The sequence below is a fragment of the Xiphias gladius genome, chromosome 8, assembly GCF_016859285.1.
Source record: "Xiphias gladius isolate SHS-SW01 ecotype Sanya breed wild chromosome 8, ASM1685928v1, whole genome shotgun sequence".
Taxonomy (NCBI): Eukaryota; Metazoa; Chordata; class Actinopteri; order Istiophoriformes; family Xiphiidae; genus Xiphias; species Xiphias gladius.
In genome coordinates this window covers 20,522,018-20,542,395 of record NC_053407.1, presented here as the reverse complement: position 1 = coordinate 20,542,395, position 20,378 = coordinate 20,522,018, and the positions used below count along the sequence as shown (strand labels likewise).

General features: G+C 41.2%; 1 protein-coding gene across 6 annotated transcripts in view; it reads right to left on the bottom strand.

Annotated features, from left to right (window-relative positions):
- Window positions 1–7,182, bottom strand: part of LOC120793068 (pleckstrin homology domain-containing family A member 5-like) — a 76,764-nt gene extending 69,582 nt beyond the window's left edge. For 4 of the 6 annotated variants that reach the window (XR_005707934.1, XM_040132710.1, XM_040132711.1 and 1 more), the window contains exons 1-3: window positions 7,036–7,180; window positions 6,855–6,931; window positions 5,781–5,838 (exon numbers count right to left, since the gene is read on the bottom strand). Coding sequence is in view for 4 of the 6 variants with exons in the window: in XM_040132710.1 (XP_039988644.1) it covers window positions 5,781–5,838; window positions 6,855–6,931; window positions 7,036–7,127 (227 nt within the window). In the remaining 2 variants the exon portion in view is untranslated. Of the gene's footprint in view, window positions 1–5,780; window positions 5,839–6,338; window positions 6,358–6,854; window positions 6,932–7,035 lie in introns of those variants that run through there. The other 2 variants (XM_040132717.1, XM_040132716.1) reach the window with 2 other exon arrangements.
- Window positions 7,183–20,378: the final 13,196 nt, after the last annotated feature.

Sequence of the window (20,378 nt, the reverse complement as noted above, 5' to 3'; positions counted from 1 at the left end):
CTGTAGATTTATGAACATAAGAATTTTCTGTCTATATTTCTAAAGTTATGAAGTCAGTGAAAAAATACTCTTCTGTGCACTTACACTGCTGTACATATGTTGGTATTTTGGCTGTATACAAGGCCTTTTTGTCAATACGAGCATTCATCACAATCTAGTTAAGCAATAAAAGATGCTGATATTAGACGACAGCATTATCATGAAATTGCATCATCTTTGACTGTGTTAAAAGTTTTTTTTACCTTTAAACGAGAACCTTTATTTGACTCATGCTAAATATTAGTCAAAGTAAATATAAGGCTTCTGAATAGTTTTCACCACATTGGTCTTTATGATAGACGGATGGCACTTTATGACACTTTAACAGGTTATCAATAAAAACCACAGAACCATCAAAAAAGAGGATTTGATTATTTAGTTTTGAGCTTTGAGCTTTGAGTGAGAATTACCACAACTAAATATTGATCCGATACTCCTACTTTTAAATGTACGTAGATCACTGGGTGGGCCTTCAAAGCAGAAAATGAACCAACAGCTAAACAGAGATCTACTAGAGAGATTTTTGTCATAATAGGCCAGATTTCAATTGGCATGTTTTCCTCTGTTCTGAGTGATGAATTATGCAGCAGTAGAAGTGAACAGCCTAATGAAAGCGGCCGCTGCAAAGCAGACTAGTACAATATTTATATTTATTTTGTTGCACTTTATACTGATGAGCACTTGGAAGCGGAAAATTGCCCTCAAAGGACACTCACAAAATGTCATCGAATGGAACATTAATAGCTGGATAGCAATCAAGCTAGACTTTTGGCCTTTGAGGGTCAGCTGTTTGAGCCTCCTACTGTACTTATTACTCAGTCATCAGCCTTCAAAACAAGATGTCAGCCATCTCATTGTGTAACCTACAGCAATTACCCCTGACTTCAGCAGTTAGGTTTTTCCCTCCTTTCCCAGACAGAATTAATGAGACAAGAATAGCGAACAAAGGGAGGGAACTGGCAGGAGATCTGCACCTGTCTATTCATGAACATAATTGCTGTAAACACTTATTGCATCCATCTCATAATTGGGGTCATCACTTTCCGACTATAATATTAAGCCTTTCGCACCAGTCAAACTGACTTCACCTGGTTTATCATGATACACACTTCTCAAAGGTCTTCACGGGTCAAAATCCTCATTAACAGACAGTGACAGGCAAACACTTTGACAAGCCGCTGGTTAAATTCCCCAAATCATGTCACTCTGTCTTTTTCAGAATGGGGTTTAAGTTAAAAAGTGCAATTACATGCTACAGAGATAAAATGGATAACACAATCCTGCCAGATGGCAAAGTCTCATCAAAACACTGTATATGTCACAAACAAAAACAAACTTAACAGATACTGTACTCTAGGTCGGCTGTGTAATTTACTAGAAAAAATGGAAATAAAATGTCCAGCAGCTTGAAGCTCCACATAGTATGCTGCAAAGAGCCTTTGCAGCATACAGTATTTTACATGTGTTCTTTAAAAACTGCATATTCTGATCAGCATCAAAAAAAAATTACTCTGGATCCTTTCACAGAGGTGCAGGTAAATAAGAGAGAAATCTCACAGCTCCGAACTCTCTACCCAGGGTCCAAAGTAACCGACAGGTTTATCAAAAGTAGAAAGTGTCCGTTAGTCTGTTGTGTGGATTATTGTTTCAGCTCTTGGAGGACCAAAGAAGCAAAATAGCTGGATGCCGTTTAGTGTTCTCTGATTTACCGCCAAGTTCAGCAGTTGAGACCAAGGACAAAAGCCAGTGTCTTAAAAACTTGAATGTATTAGGACTAACAGGTGGGTGCTATTGAGCAGTTCCTCACTTGCCAATGAGCCACAACAGATGGGAAATTACAATAATACTGACTGTGTGTGTGTGTATGTGATGGGTATTTGTTCTTCAGAAAATAACAAAAAGGCACATTTCAAAGTATGAATAAGACTAAAAATTGAACAGGGACATTAGTCAAACTCAGGTTTTTAACTGAAGCATCTCAACAAAAAGAGATTTTTTTTTTTTTTTTTTACTGCTTGCAGTCCTGTCTGACTTAGGAACAAAACAGTCAGACTGGCCAGTTGACACATACTGCCCCAAAATAAAAAGCATTTGCATTGGGCCACCTGCAAACAACCCAGAAACTCAAAAGAGACTGCTAAGTGTGAGGAGAGCAGTAAGCCATGACTGATTCAGTTAACATCTGCATTGACTGTCACTCATTCAAAACTCCCACTACCATAAAGTCATCTAATCACGTGATGGCCCATGCCTCGAGTCCACCCTATGACACCATTAACCTGCAGTCCATTCACCCCAGCACATACCATCAGACGACAGTTTACGTCAGCACAATCTGCCTGCTGATGCTCACACTATGTAACCCGATGGTAGCAGCTAAGCCACACAGCCAGCATGTGAAGGGGCCAAATCCTTTCGCAGGCTCAAAAAAGACTTGAGTCACAGAAATGAATCAGTGATCCCATCACTATTTTGTAAGTCTGAAAACAAGAGGAGGGTGTTGTTTTTTTTGGTTTGGTTTCAGTTCGTTTACGTACATTAGAAATGCAAAAAAATAACCCTAAACTTGCAATACTTAACAATACTGAATTGATAACAAAGTAATGATAACCTACTGCGAAATATAAGACATAGACGTATCCAGCTGTCATCTGGCTAATGGCTTTGGACAGTTTTCAGAGGCTTTTATTGGCAGCCTCACATAAAGCCTCAAAACTTTCCAGGTACTGTCCAAGACAGATATCACATAAACCTGTCAACAAATCTCTATGTCAAAACAATGAGTCACAGTGAAATTAGTAGGCATGGTTTTACAAAACCCAATTACGCAGAGCTTATGTACTTATAAGAGACATAACTACGGGCTGACAAATTGATCTTGTGCCTTGAATTGACCATACTTGTTCAGAAGTGCTCACAGCAAGCTTTATGACACTCACAGTTGTGACCACATAACTAGAATTCTAAGCGCTCCTGCTAAGTAAAACAACACAGGGAGACCTCCTGGGCCAGTCCCAGTAAACAGGCTGGGAAAATGTGGCTTACTTAAACAGTCCACAGAAGGCAGTTGGTCACATTTAGGCTTATTATCTGCATGTCATCCACAAAATGCGTATCAGCTTTCATTACAATTAAATCTTTGTAGTACCCAATAGGCAGGAGGTACAGTGACATGTGCCTGCTAGTTTTCTCTGTAGGGAGACAACAAAAGGAACTTCATGTGACATTTTTTTTATACTGACCACTTGAAATTAATTTATATTTCAAATTTGGAGCTCACAGTTTAGTTTTAACCCAGTTCCTCTTATGCAGTACTGAAAAATGACTGGCTGACATTATAAGTAAGTGATACGCACAACCAATGAGGGACAGAGGGGAATGAAGAAAGAGAGGGAAAGAGAGGGTGAGAGAGGATTGAGAGACAACGTAATGGGGGAGAGGGGAAGGTGATCTATTGAACTACAGGGTGTATTTTTGGGATGCATGCTTGCAGTATCCTGCACAAGGGTCTCTAAGGGAATGATCTGTCACATTGTTCTTTTCTGAAAATTGTTTTTACATTGTACGGATTTTGACACATTGCCGGTCAGATTTTGATTAACATTGAGGGGTCTGATGCATTTTCCAGTGTTTCAGCATTTCAAAGGGTTACTGCTATTACAGGTCAATACAAGGAGAGATCCTGGGGCCGGTTTTTACATGCTAAGCTGTAGTTTAGAACCGACTCAGTTATACCAGCCAAACACGTTTTTTTGTACAGTTTTTTGCCACTTGTTACTTGTAACTACAGGTGAGTAAAAGACACATGTGGCTCACCTGCTTGTTAGCAGACATACAAATAAAACCACAGGTCCTCTTTGCTGAGCAGTTGTGCATCCCATCCGCTAACACACGGTTGCTTTAAAGTGTCCTATTTAGATTGTCAGATAATCAATAAGCTTCCTATTGCTATTAAGATGACTGAGGCAGATTTTAAATGAATGTAATCACACAATGTGACATCAGGTTCAAATGTAAGTGCCAGCTGAGCTAATAAATAATAAAGAGATTATATTAGATAATCTATTTATCATTCACGGTAAAACATAATGTTTGGAAAAAACTAAATGATCTTAACTATACATACAACATATCCCCTCAATCACAGTACAGTCAAAGCTCTTAATCCTCAGTTAAGTACACCAGGTTTATCTCGTATCTCACATACAGCACAGTGATCTCTAATTTGTAAAAGACAGGGCAACTGGGTTTAGACTAAAACAAAGCTGTTAATTCATCTGTAGCTTCTAAGGAATTTACATGACGTCTTCAATACAGTTTTAAACTTGTCTTAAAACTTTAAACTTGTTCAAATGCAGCTAATGAATGAAACCAATGGTTTGTCAATTGCAAAAATGCAGTTCGCTCACTCTGTAGGGGACACCTGGATTTGTTTATAACTTGTTTTACACACAACATTACCATGTCTTTGGACTGTGCCAGAATCGCAGAGATCAACTAATGTATGTCATCGGCAGGTTTGCCTTGCACTGTGAGACTCAGATAAAACACTGGAATATAAAACTTGTGCCTTTCAATCAGACTGTCTGGCAACCTGCCACACGAAGCTCCTCAAATTCACGAGGGAATCAAAGAAGAAGGGATTCAGTGAGTATAATAAGACATAATATCCTAAATTCGTAGCCTGTATATTCCGATGACTTCAATCATACAGAGGCATTCTTGTATTTTCACAGAGAAATTAATCCACAAAATATCTATAACTGCCGTGTGTGAGGAGTATTTCATTTAGACATGCACAATAACAAAATACTTCAACTCATATCCTTGGATTTAAAACACTCTGAGTACAGGTCATGAATCGGTGCTAACTGAATGACAACACTTGTGATCTCTTTTGATTAGTCGCATACATCGGGCTGCCAAGGAGGGGGGAGAGGAAAATGCGAAATACACTGTAGTTCAAAGACTATGTAAAATAGCCAACTACTAACGTAATTCATGCAGATCCTGGTCTTCCAACAGAGAAGGGCACAAACTGAACAAACACAGTCTTTTAGTGGACATGGAGGATATATGTCACATTTTCTCCTGCCCACGCAGCCGTAACAAATGAGCATACGGAGTATATGATGTTCAGACAAAATCAATGGAAGAAGACTTTAAATCCGAAGTCTTTTCGTTGGCATGTAGCTCCGAAATAGGTTCCAGCATCTATTTAATGACAAGTGTCATTTCAAAGTGTGAGCAGACCATATAAACCCAAACCGAGGATAACTGTCAGAAAAACGAGAACAAATTATACTTTGGCTCAACTCCCCAAGTAGGCTCAGCTCTTGAGTAGAGTAAGTCTGAATAAATAAAAACAGCTCACAAGAAGACAGCAACCACACCTTGCCCATATCTATCTAGTATTTGCACAATGTCCCTGTGTAATCATTAACTGTTACAATAGGCTTCTACGGTACAGACACCGGGAGTAAAGGTTACAATTTTACAGCCATGGGATGTTAACTTCTCACACACAGCATGTTCTCATGGGTAGCAGGCATTCGAATGAGCATTTCTTCCATTTGAGGCGAATAAAGGTGGGAATAAATAAATTCCTGTTTACAATTAGGGCATCATGGTGACATGCAAGGTGGAAGTGCTTTGAATTCAGAATGCATGTTTAGATACTGTATGCAGGTTCTAAGGTTATGACGGGCGTGTGACTTGCGGAGGGAGGGTGTTTAACTCACTTGATAAAGCACCGTGCCCCCTCGAAAGTATATCCTTCTTCCCACCCAGTGGGTAGGTCTGTGGAAGAACGAGAGGTGGACAAAGACATGTGAAGACAAACCGGTGGAACAAACAGATGTTGTGTGTTTTAAATCAACCTGGGCTACCGTCTCAGCTGTCGGTTCACACACTGAGATGCAGCGCTGCAACAATTACACAACGAGGCGATAAAAGTCGATCGAAAGAACATAGATTTTCACTTTTTTTTGTGGACATTTTATGGACTAAACATAAATGATTGAGAAAATAATCTGCAGATGAATGGATGATTAAAATTCTAATAGTTGCAGCCCTACTGAGATGCAGAGGCTACTCGGTGGCAGTGGTGGGAATGCGCTGCAGAGACTTCAGGTTTTCTGAGGAGGCTGTTACTGTATGTAGTCGTGTGGTAACGTCACCGGCATGATACAACGAAAGGAGCCAATTTTACCATGTGGCACACAGTGTTTAAGGCTGTTTGCGAGCCTATGCATGGGTGGGTTAGACCAAGCTAATTTGTTTTCTGCTTTACAGCTAACCTTTACTAGCTCCTCGGTCTATAGCAGCTGTTGCTGTATACCCGCCAAGTTGGAGATGACTGGCTAGCGGGGCTCTGGCTCTGGCTCTGTCGACTAAACATCAGGTGCACAAATCTGGCCGGTTATGTGGTTTGACGGAAGCCGCTAGTTTAAAACCAGAGGTTACAACAGAAATGCTTCCGAAATCAACTGACGTGCCGTCGGCCGTCAGTGTAAAAAGCCGTCAGCCACCGTCCGCTCTGCAACTTCACCGACCGACCGACCGACCGACCTGAACAGGAGGCTCACGAGCCGGAACAGAGGTGGGCACGAGGGGGCTCACTGTTCACAGCACGAGCGCCCAAAGCCCACTCGTGCACTCATGCATTAAGAAACACAGCATGGATGTCACAGCCCCTCTCTCACAGCGCGCGAAGTGTCGGGTTCGGGATACGGGTAACAGCAGCACATGACGGCGGACGCGAGAGACGTTAAAGGGCAACGGAGAAACTTGGCCGTCGTTAAGTGACACCTTACCTGGAGTTTTTCTGTGTCCGGTTATTACCGCCTCGCCACTTACTGGATGCAGCCAGGTTGTGCTCTTGGCTTCTTCGCTGTTGAGAGAGGGGAGAAGCTTTCGTTACTACACGGCGACTTTGTTCGAAACAGAAACAGGGGGAAAGGAACTGAGCCGTTGTCTCTTTGGGGGGATATTTACTTGATGAAGAAGACGCGTCCATCCCGAGTAACCCCGTAACTCCAGGCGGAAGGGAGACAAGAAATCCACTCGGGCTGTAGGTCCGCCGCCATGTCTGCCAATACTGTATGACAATCGCGCGGCTCCGCTCCTCGCAGGCAGCGCGTACACGGAAACCTTGGCAACGGCGGACTGCTGTGAGGGGGGCAGGAGCACGAGGGTGGGGGGGGTGGGGCAGGCAGGTACAGTCAGTTCATTTGTCTGGGAGAGGATTTGATTGACGGACAAGCTCATCAAAATTGTTATTTTTATTGGTGAACATTTTTTATAACGATACACTCAGAACTTGTTTTTCTTGTTTGATTCGCTGTGTGGCTTGGTTGTGTTTTGAATGGTTGTGGATGCACATTTTTACGCTGGTTATGCCATTGTTTGTTTTTTGCACGGCCGTGGATGTATATCGTTCTGAGGAAAGACACTTCTCAGTAATGAGCACAACTATGGGGGCCGGGCCAAATCAACCTGCAGGGGGCCAAAGGGCAAAGTCGATGTGCTGGGCCCCTATAAGCCTTCCTCAGAGCAGATATTCTGACTTGTTGTTGTAGATATCGCAGGTGTCACTGAAGACATTAACAGTGGCTGCTTTCTATTCAAGTGTCCCAGGGCCAGTTCATGGTCTGTCTGAACTAGTTTGTTAGAGGTGCTGTCCAACCACGCTGGGCATCAGAAGTGTATAGTTTGTCCGAACGGGCACACTCAAAGGAGTGAAAACCGGCAGTCATGTTGTTTAAATATACATCGAGCGGCGTATGAAGCCGCCTCAAACCATGACAATGTATCCGGTACACCAGGACCCTGGAGCCAAAGAAGCTACATTACATTGAATTCAGCCATAACAAATTTTATTATTTACACGCATGCTTTTCATACTTTGACATGTCAAAATTTCTTCCATGTAAAAGAGCGTTTTTGTCGCACACACCTTTTTGTGTAGTGTGTACAGTTTTTCCTGGAATACTACCCGGGCTCCAGTTTTGATGTGTCATACTTTGAGTAAACACGTTCATTTTAGACTATGGAGCATGCGAGGCTGGATCACCCGCTGGGCAAAGCAGGCAACTGACATGGGAACCCAGAAAACAGGGTCCTCAAAAACCTAGGATTCCCCACATGTCAGTTGGTTTTGGCAGTTTGAGTAATTGCAAATTTTGACCTTAATCACTCCCCATGATTGACCAGCGGAGATGAGAAAGGAGTCTGGGTTTGAACTTCTCTCTCTAGCTCTCTTTTGTCATTCTTGACACAGCTATTTCTGTCACTTTTCACTTTTCATATGAGTAGCCGATTGCAACACTATGAACTTTTTCTAGGAGAGATAGGTTGTGCTTTAGTGAAACATGTTCGAAAGCAAATTATAAATTAAATTAGCACAAACTAGATGACACACAATAGGCCTGGATTTTTGTGGCCCCTGGAGTTCTGGGGCCCAATAGCCCTCTCTGCTGACTAAAGTAATCCGGCCTTGCAGTCACAGACAGGCAGACACACACAGTCTACTAGCGCACCCACACTTTCAACTCTACCTTTGGGTCCTTGTTCTCCGCCTTCTGTCATTGTGCTGTGAAACTGCAGCATCAGCCTTTCACACCGTACAAAGACGAGTCATTCAACACCACTGTGCCTGGCCTGTTTGTTGGCATTGTGTTGCATTGTGTTCTTGACACATGGTAGGCCACCGATTTTGACGGGACCGGTGGTGGTGGTGGGAAGTGGACGTATCTGCCAACTGCCATTTCATTCACTTTGGAGAAAAGGTCTGAAGGAAGGGGAAGCAGGCAGTGATGCCTCGCCTAGTCGGATGTTAAACACTGAGCCCTTTGTATCCTACTTACCTGGCGCAGAATAACACAGCTTTCTGGTGGCTTGGCATACAAAAGAGCTGCTTGTTTTTCCCCAGGTAGTTAAGACAATGGTCTCTGAGAAGATAGAACGTTACAATATTCAGCAAAGCTGAGCATCACCTTCTCTCTTGATTAACCTCATATTGATTTGAGAGGGGTGCAGAGGCTCTGTTGCATAATGCATGTCTAAATACAATCCCCCCCTTACCTTCTAATCGAATCTTTAGATAGTTTTTAAAAATTTAGATTTTTTTGAAAAGTTTACGTATCTTTTTAAGGAAATACATACAATACCTTACATGACCAAAACCCGGCTTTTCCAATGCTATTTAATCCCTTTTGGAATATCCATGAAAAAAAAAACCATAAGGGTGGAAAGGATTGGATTAAAGCCTGATACCTACCTGTTTGTGCTGGTATACCTGTGGGATCTGAGTGCCTGAAAGCCAGCGTCCCTGCTTCTCATTTTCCAACAGCTAACTCAAGTGTATTTCTTACCATTCATAGCATTCAAAAAATAAAAGTGAAATAAACATGCACTATTTCCTACTGACTCTTAAAACTATAAACTAACCCGATATCTGACAGACAAAGCTTTTGATTAATAGCCATATAAGTCAAAAGTATTCTACAGTCTACTCTAAAACATTTTTCAAAAGAAAGCAGAGAAACTAATTTGAATTCATTTCCCTTGAATTTACTTTTTTCAAAGGACTCTGAGTTACTAGGTTGAGTGAGAACTTCACAGCTGCCCTTGCCAATATGCAAGTTTGCATGGACTTTTATTTTCCAAGGTCTGACAGTATTGACTTAACAGAGAGTCCAGCACTGTGGGACAGTTCATGTAATTCTTCTTTTAGCCGGAGCAGACATTTGTCAGCTGCAGCCCACAGTCGCCAGGGTGAATTATATATGCTTCACTGTACCACAGCCTATCATCAGCACTCGAGCAAACCAATACCATTTAGTTAAAGTGGGAGCCTAAATGAGATTGACAAAGTATGTTTGTCTTTCTGCAAAAGGTCAGGCTGGTACAGAACACGCATGGGGTGCTGTGTATAAATCTTTCTCAACAGCTTCTAGTTAAGAAATAGAAAATGGAAATAAATGTGGAACAAACCGAATGGATCAGGAGCCATGAAGTTCTTGACCCCTTTTTTTATTAATTTTTTTCAGGAACTCATTTCTCTTGGATCCCCGAAATGTCACACTATACATAACCAAGGCATTGTTCATAGTGTTATGTAAGTACAAAATTGACTCAACTCAATCAAGGAACTGAAATCATTTGAAATTCTCCTTTTCTAAATGCAAGGCAACTTCCTTGTTCAAGATAGAATAAAAGAAACAAGATTAGCTGAATAACACAATGCAGCCGGCCACTCAAAGACTCCATTCAACTCACAAAATATTAAATCAAGTCCTAAAGGAGACCCAGGGTCTGAAATATGTAAAAGTGCAACAGAATATGTAAAAGTACATACAGTGTTGTGTCTGGTTAACATTGTGCAGCGCATTCTTACATAATTGGTCCACGCTCAGCAAAGCGATGGTTCTCTGCTCAGCGACGTAGGCCAGACTTGAGGCATCAGAATGTAATTAATGGGTGCATATTATCAAGCATCTGTTGTGGGGCTTTGTTCTGGTGCCAGCTCAGCAGTAGCCCCGTGCCTGTCTGTGCTAGGTAAGAGGGAGGACTATCCTTTTTAGACTGGAGCCACTCGGCATCTGTGCAGACCTCTCATCTGCTGGCATCAAAAGCCTGCACAGATAGAGTCATCTCTCAGCCTGAACACCGTGCTTTGAAATTAGTGGATCGTAAATGTAGGAATTTTATCATCTTGCCACCTAACTACTACCAAAGGACAATTGGTTATTATGTGATTAAATATAAATAACAGTGCCTGATAAATCCTCAGGCAGGTTAATATTCAGTCCACATAAACAGTACAGTGTAACTGGAAAAAAATGAACTAACAGGGCACAGTAACTTTCTATGGAACTGCATGTTTGTCCGATCCCAAACACATTGCTCAATGATATGAATATGATGTCATCTGTGCCTCTTTGATTTCAACACACAGTATCATTTGACTGGCATGCACGTTCCACAAACCAGCACAGCTATTAAACAGCACACAAGTCGGCAGTGAGGGTAGTTGGCAGCAATGGAAAAATGGTATAACACTTAATTCAGTTGTAGCTGCAGAAGTATACAGTACTGGCAATCCAGATGATGGGAATATGGGTCACTAGGCTTTGAAAGTTCGCAGAAAAAAAGGACCTGAAAGGAGGCGTAGTTCTCACGACTGACCTCTGAATCATTAAACACGCTTCCCTGAATCACTGTTAGTCAGAGCCTGACAAAAACCAAACCCACAAATGGCTCTCTGTAAACCACAGTGATGATCTAACTGGATCCAAAGCCTCTTTGGGTGCAGTCCAAATGTTTTTCTTTCCCGGTTTTATGAGATTCCCACTAGTGATATGTGTCATTAAGACTGAATGAGTGGGTACTATTTTGTAATCAGGGAATGCTCTACATGGCCTGAGTCAGTTGTAACTGTAGTGATTGTGAGAGGAAATGCATTGCATCACTGCTTTGGCAAAAAAATAAATAAATAGAGCAATGTTATTTTTCCCAGACCGACTGGGTTTTATTTTTGCAATGTCAAGTAAAAACAGAGCTGGACTTGTGTTCAGTAGGATAGTTTATTAATGGTTATGTACTGAAAAGATTGACTGTATTGCTTTCCACAGAGCCCCAGTCTAAGGTTAGGAGTCCTAGCCAACTGTAAGAGTTACAGAAGAACATGGCAGGAATGACGTATCATTCATCTGTATGAAAGGGCCAGAGCTCAACCTCTCAAGATTAATGAGACTGTTAAATAGCTAAACCAACATAATCATCATAATCTGACCTACATGTCGTCTTTAGGCATTATTGGTTTAGACAAGGACCTTTGTGTATACATAAAGAAATTAACAAGCCTCCCTCTAGCTCCCTGTGTATTATAAACCACTTAATTATTTGCTATTTGTACTGAGTAAGCACTGCAAAAGGCTACTGTAAATGCACAGGACTTTAAATCATCCACACATAAGATAAGTGGATTCTATATTGAATGCAGCTGGCATGACTACTCAAAAGATCTCGCTGTGGTGTTTAAGTAATAGAGTAGATTATTAATTAAGATGAAGGACGACTTAACATCGTTCAAGGTCTTAAGCTCCACTTTGGTATAATGCATAAATAACCTAACATGGCTGCGATTCCCCGATATACAGTGTTGATTTAAGCTCGTTGCATGTTCTGGCATCACAAATCCTGATGCGCAGCACATCCTGGTTTCATCTTCATGAGCGCAAGCCTGTGCCTTCACCCTGTAGTGTATTTATGGTTAAGTAGCAGATTATGGATCAGTTCTTGGAGAACTACTTCAGGCCAAGTGCCAGTGTCATGTAATGTAAAGGCATGATTATCTGGCTCTGTAGGAGTGCAGACATCTGAAATGTCTGGGGTGACGTACACTCTTAATTAAGATGTGGATATGAAACCAACCATAACTACATGTACTGTACAGTGCAGCCACAACATCTGTTTGGCTTTGCAATATTCAGGACGTCTCAGCATGCAGTCCTCCCCTGTTGATACACATATCCTGTGTCTGATGGGAAAGCAGAGCAGTGTGACAAACAGGTCATGAGCATCTTCTCAAGGCATCAAGGGTCATGTGAGCGACAGTGAGAAAGGCTCCAGTCCCAGAATAATTGTTCAGTGCAGATGGCAAGAAATCCTCAAGGACAACACTGATATTCCCAAATGATTCTGGAGTTTGGGACAAAAAAGTCATCTGATTATCAGTGCCACTCTGTCCAGAACCTAGTGTCTAATTAAAAGAGAGCTGACACAGCTAATATATTAATATCTCCTAATAAATGAAAGGAAAAGATTCAATTTTAATAGGGTGCACACACTGCAATACAGATGGGATTCAGTCTTACCCAGCGTGGAAGAAAAAAAGCCTTGTACATAGAATATTGTGTCCACCGCGTTTCTAGGAAGAAAAAAAAAAAAAAAGTATTTTTTCATGCTGAATCAGCAAAATGAACACGGGGATTTATACTTATAATAACCCTTGCTTCTCTGTCAACTGGTGGGCTTTAAAAAATGCAAACAAAATGCAGTATATATCTCACTATCCAGTTGAGTTGGTTGTAACCTCCAAAGTAATTAATTATATAAAAAAAAAAAAAAAAAAGTCTAAATTAGATATTCCAGAAAAGGAAGGAAACATATGACCTAGTATTTGACATCACAGCACACATATTTATGTATGAACATCTGCTCTGCTTGAGGCTATTTTGGGCCTGGAGTTTAAAATTCATGCAGAAACTGCAGGATCTGCACAACCATTTTCATAATCAAAGTAACATAACTGCTTTAGTCAGGTCCTTATTTGTATTACATGAAAAATTGTTTAGTTGTGCACTGTTGCCTTTCGGGGGAATTTCATCATTGGCACTGTTCCTAAGTCCAACAACTCACACACAGGAAGTTATTGTGAAATCCTGGATTTCCACAGAAAAATAAGTCACTCACGTTCATCTGCATAAATATCTCCTGTCTGTGTGCTTAATAGTGCTCTTCTGAGTGTGTACATAGTCAATTCAAAAAGAAAATGAGTGAGTTTCATCCACTCCAGCAGACCCTATCTGTCACAGAAGTTCTTTTTCTTCTTTTTTATTTTTTTTTTTGTTCACAACCCGAGCCACATCCTTTGGTGCTGTGTAAATGAGCTACCTATTGCAATAGAGAGAGTTCTCTGCCTTATTTATTTGTTTATATAATGACGCCACATTCTGTGGAAACTTCCTTACAGGATGGATTCGGCTACTAGTGATGAAGAATGCAGTTAGTAACCTAACAGCTTTGTACAACCCATCATGTTATGTTCAAATGTGGCACAAGCATTTAATGTTCTACCACAAATGATCGGTTCTTTGAGACCTTATAAGGCTGTCAGCCTTATAAGGCAGTTTTAGACATTCTGCATCAGAAGTCACTAATAGAGCTCCCAAACAATGTGTTAATCTACGGGAATATAAAAAAAATAAGTAATAATAAACACAGACAACAGGTTTGGAACACAAATCTAACAATTACATATATTATGATGTGTAAATCATGAGGAAACGTTTTCCTGTCATTTGCAGGCACAGTTCTACTCAAACAGTCCCAAGTGTTTTTTTTCAATTAAACACAAGAAACTCCACAGTGTTCCTTGTATGTGTCCTATTAACTAATATGTTTAAAACAAATCCAAGTTTCTTCTTTCTGGGTTTCATGTCAGAGCAATCTACCAATTATAGATTAACACAAAATAACTGAATTAAAACCTTTGTATGTGTCTCCCTATTCCTGGTTCACAAGATAAGTGCGGGTCTATTTATTCTGCCTATGTGGCAGATTGCACGTTGCGCGAAGTCAGTGACACAGCTTTTGGCTTCTACCTGCCACTCCACACCTGTTCAGGTGTAGTGAGATCACTGTTACCTTTAGAGTATTAAATATAGAGCTCCAAACTACACCAAACACAAAAAGAAACATAAATACATGTGGTTAACCCATGTGGTAAGATGACCAGTGTCAGCAACAGTAAACGGGCTGGGGCAGTAAATTGGCTCTGAATCGACGAGTGGGAGTGATGGGCTGTGGGAAATCTGAGCTCATTTCCTCCCTCGACGAGGTCCAGTAAGCGTAAAGACAGTACACCAACACTCAGGGATCTACAGCACATCACAGAGAAGCATCAAGAAAAGGTTTACACAAACTCACTGTAATGAAAAATCTTTTCTAAAGGGTGAAAATAGGAAAAAACACAAAACAGCATTTTAATCAAACATCCTTCGATTAAATTGCATTTCACAATATTCAAAAAAAAAAAGAATCAAAAGATTTTTATCACCTGACATCTCTTCCCATGAGAGTGTGCAACAATATGTGTGTGTCTGCATAAGAATCTAAATTTGTCAGTCTGTTGGAGAGGCAGTCGGACACAGCTGAGTCCTGTGGAGCGGTTGTGTCTGGGCCAATAAACACGTCCCGTGTGCTGCGTACCATTGGGTGAGCAGGGCCATCTGCTTTCTGTACCGGGATGCTGAGGCAAAGCAGGCAGGGAAAGGGAAGAGTTGCTTGTGGCAGCATCCCTAATCAATAAGTATTGATTCCTCACTTATCTCGAATACAGCCCGGCTGTTGAGATGTCACACATCTGACCTCCTGCAGGGAGAGGAGAGCGAGGGGGGGGGTGTCAGCAGGGCAAGCGCTGTGCTGTGAAACAAAGACACTGCACCACACGTGCGCGAGCAAAAAAGCTTGCATACCTGCGGTTTTAGAGGAAGACATAGGCACACACTGACTGACAGAAAAACAGATACACACAAAAACGGGTATGCGCAGTTGTGGATTCACAGAAATGTATAGAAAATGTATACATACACAGCAGGAGGCACACAATGATTCAGCCAGAGGACTATCTCCTTTTTCAGGCTGGACTTGTCAAAGCTTGCATGGACAGTTATCCCCCTGCTATCCTCTTTACTGTCCATCTCTAAACCTCCTCCCTCTGCTGCTCTCACTCCTCTCTCTCTCTTTTGCCGGCTGACAATTAATCAGTGCTTTGTCGGCTGGATGGCTCACATTCACTGCAGTTGCTGTGCTCAGCGGAAAGGTAAAATAAATAAAGAGCAAGCAAACCCTCTAAACTGACCGTCACGTGGATAGATTGATGGATGGATGAATGGATGGATGGACAGACTGCTATATGATAATGGTGACTTCTGTGACGATATCCTTTTCAAAGCCTTGTGGGATATCACACATAGACTGAAAGAAAGGGTTAATGTCGCACATCTAGAGATACTGTGGGTAGAATAGTAATTACAATGGCAGCATAATATACTCATTTGAGAAGTGACAATAAAAGCAGCAGTAGGTGCATGCACAGACACAGAAACATGTAAATGTGTGCACTCTATAGCCACAGATTATAAGAGCTCACCGAAGACAGGAAACTTTACAGGGCATAGAAAGCTAGTGAAATTGAACCATAGAAAACTCCCTGAATGAGCCTTTGTGCTGTGACTGTTAGCCATTTATTAATATTTCACCTGTCCTAATATCACAATTTACATATGCATCAAACCATAATTCCCTCAGACTGAGGCCATCCTTTGAATCACTGTCTAATCCTTATTATATGGAAAGCTGGATAGCGCGTGCACATAAATCCATGCCATAGACAGCAGAATTCAGTGGAAGCCTGCAGCACTCTATGATTTAAATGACTAAAGTCACGATGAAGACATTGACATTCAGTTTCAGTGGTAGACTTACTTAGAGAACAGTACTTTCCTCAGCTATATTCAATGTAGTAGAGAAACCAGAGCTTTTCAAGTAATTCAGATTTTTTTTTTAAACCAAGAAAATATTCACTGGCTTGCTTCCATTATTGCACATAAAGGACTTCCTCAGAATCAATAATCCTGTCGACAGGTGCTAATGGCAATATCCTGATGACAAACGGCAATGATGACTTGGATATTAGGCAACTTTATGAACAATGAAATCCATTGTCCCCACTTCTAAAGTCTGGCAGATTTCCCAAGGATGATAGTACTTTGGACATCTTTTTAGAAATCTTCAACATCTCTGTACTTGCCATGCAAGTTGCATCAGCCTCTCACAAGCATGAATTTTCACCCCTCTCCCTGATTTCCAGCATGCCGTTGTTCCAGAGCAACGTTTGTCCTCTGGCTGACTCAGAATAAGGCCACCTGAACACTATGACTTACAAGTTTGTTTTATAATATCAGGAGGGTTTCCAACCTGGAGTCACAAGGTCTAATATCTACTATAGACCACTCTGATGGTGAGAAAAAAATAGAAAATGAATTGTTTTCAGCAGCTCCTTAATGAGTACTGCTCCAATTAAATATTTATGTTATTTTCCACTTACTCTAGCCTCCTTGTAAACTTCAAGAAATGTTTTTGACTTATTCGTGTACAGTGTCAAGATAGACACAAGACACATTCATACATGGTAGGACATCAGGGAAAATGACAGAAAGCGCAAAACCTGGCAAAGACTCAGAAGAGGATTGGAATAATTACATTTGTGACTACCATGCAATTACAGTAGTGTTCACAAAATAAGCTCCTTGATTCCTCATTTGCAGATCATGACTGCTGTGAAATGCAATTAATGGATTCCTGATTTATTTAGTGAGCTGTGATGAATGAGTTCCTCTTAGCTCACTGAGACATACCGCAGCGTACAACACTCCATCCTGGCTAAGCATGAGGTCCTCTCTCAGAAAGTGAAGTTATTCTGTCTGCGAGGATGTAAAAAGAGACAGTAAAGGAGAGGCACAGTCAAAGAAATGTAAATTTAGACATGAGTAAAGGAATTAAATACCCTACATTCACTTTTAACATGCACCGAGTTTAATATAGAAACAAGAAATAAAGCTAGGCATCACCTGACAGATTCAGCATTGTGTCACTCTGAGGTCTTATGTGATGATAGATGTTCAAATAGCAGGTGAAGAGCCTATTATTTTGAACGAGTCAGGTGGAGTGCCACGCAGAGGGCACAGACTATCTTTCTTTTTTGCAGACAGAAAGATGCCAAGGTAACAGTCTGAAAAATGTGAGACAAGAAGATTCCCTGGATGACTGCCATGTCCCTGCAGACACGAGCACGCTTCTTGAGGATTTGGGGGGAAAACAGGACGCGGCTTGGTAATAATTGGACGTACCCTCTGGAAATATCTGCTTTGTAGTTAAGCTTTGTTTGAGTGTGATGTGAGGAATTAATGAAGATGCGAGGGAAACATTTATAAAGCCACAAAGCCTCTATTTATCTTAGCTGTACCAGCCTAAATGTTTTTGCATGCATTTCATTTAACCACAATGGGCATGCAGTGTGTGATCTGATGAAGTGATGCTGGTGAAAAAAATGTAACTAGGACTTGAGTTGAAACATCCTGGAGGCTATTGTGTTCATTTACAACAGAAACCCAATCATCTGCTCAAATCCGGGGCAAGGGAGGCCTAAATATGTAAATGTCCCAGTCAAACTCCATTTAGCTGCCAGATATTTAAACAGTGTGAGAGAGCCTGATGGGCTGCACAATGACTCAACTTCCACCCATTCCTGCCTCAGCATAACAGGTGTTTGGACTGTTCGCCATAAATCATGTCCCTGCCAGATGTTGCTAAGCAACTGATTAATTAGTAGAGCCTCCGGAGTGTGCAACAGTGGAGCCAGTGGACGGGGGAGCTCATTTCAGTCCCAGTGGTCTGAGGAGTCCACCAGCTCTCACACTTTGGTTTAACAGAATAATCGATTGTATATGAAATGGGGAACATTAAGACACCACAGAACTTTTCACTGCAACATAAAGTGACAGGAGACAGTGGTAGAGAGCAGTGGTTACAAACGGTTTGGGTTCAAAATGTGAAATCCAGTTATAATGTCCGGATGTAAACATCACACTCAAATTTTAATGACATCCCTGGGATTTATTTACTTTTACAATTGAAATAATTATTTCTCTCCTCAGAATTAACAATAACCTGCAGCCACAAATTCAAACAGAGAGGCAGGTGCAGTTTCATACTTTTTCAGTGATCAGTTACTCTGTGGGTGGGATAGCACAGGTGGTCAGGAATATTCTGTTTTCTGGTTGATTGATGGCAACAGGAGCACGCAGTAATGGGGACTTTAAGGTTCGTGTAAATAGACAGAAACCCTAATGAGGAGTGGAGGCAAAGTAACCTGAAAGGAGAAATCTGTGCAAAAAACTCTATACTAGATTTAAAAGTAGCATTAAACGGATATAATTATAATAAACCCAGTCAATAGTATGCTTGACAGGGTTGAAAGCACACAGGTCATGACCTCTAATTAACCCCTGGACACTAGTTGTTTTCACTGTAGCTACATTTCAGATATGAAGCAGACACAGGAGATTGATACACAAAGTCACCGTTACCTTGAAGATTCTGTCACCGGCCTGCGCTGTGTAATACATATGGATGCTCTTCCCTTTGTACTGCTGGTGTCCTGTCCTCGCCCACTCTAGCATTGTACTCAAATATGAGTACTCTCTATATCAGCATGAATTTTGCCCATCTTATATCTGACAGTTCCCTTCCAGAGATGCTAGCCTTGTTTTCTCTTATCGTGGACTTTTTGACAGGTTGTCAGAAAGCATAAGTACAAAGTGTCTGCGTGTGACACCTTTTCACTGAGGTGTTTATATTCTGAGAACTCCAATGATGGCAAGACAAGCCTAGCAAGACAAAGGGCACAGTATCTGCTAACAGAGATGAAATGATAACCACATCATATATTATGATAATTAATTCAAATGGCTGTGGAATAGCCCATATAAAAATTCTATATAAAAAAATGGCAGTGAGGCTAATGCAAATTAATTTTTAAAGTATACAGAAGCTAAATAATTTTATTTAATTTCATTGATTGAGATAAAAAAGATTAGATAAGACTAAGATAATTTCGGACAAAATATTAACAATATGAAATCTGTATGTCGGCTTGTGCCTTTGATATGATACCCTGAGTGATTTGTGGGGCCCAGGGCTTGAGAGAGGCCCTTAAATATGCTATAAATATCTGCTGTTTCTGGGCCCTAAATGATCTCCTGTCAAGGGAATTTCTAGCAGTGCACTGGGGTTGATTAGTAGTAGCTAAGCAACCTTTTCACGTTACATCACACATGTGATACTTGCATGCACCCCCGCCGACTAAAGCAACAAAATAAACACAAAACAAAAGCAAGCCTTGCAGTATGCTGTGTTGACTCGGTCAACACAGATGGGCTGGGAATGGCAGAAATCGTGCTAATGGACACCAAAATTGCAGTGTGCCACAGGACTGCCAGGTAGAGCCTCAACTGTCACTCTCTCATTCTGGAGATTAGGGATTCACCAAAAATACCAAACTCTATTGTGAATGACCGACACTGTGCCTTAAGTAGTTCATTCAGCCCTGCCTTTCACAACGTGCCTGCGTAAAAATAGGATCTATGACCCTAAAACCCCCCATCACCAGCGCCTAAACGCTGTGGAGAACTTTATATTTATCGACATCAGCGCAATATCTTTAGAGCCTCTTACTCTCACTAATGTGGTTTATTAGCTGAATCTGGTTTCCTTTTTTATAGTATTAGGATCTGATACATATGTGAGCTTTGGCAGTTTGTTGCCACTGTGAGTGCTTGAGAAAGCTCTCCATCTTTTTATAATATGATGATGGCTGGCTGAGCCATCCTTCCCTGACAGTACATAGCCAGTTCTTTCTTTGCCAGAAATGACCTGTGTCCACAGGGCAGTGGACCACAAACACACACAAACACGTGTAGACGGATGCT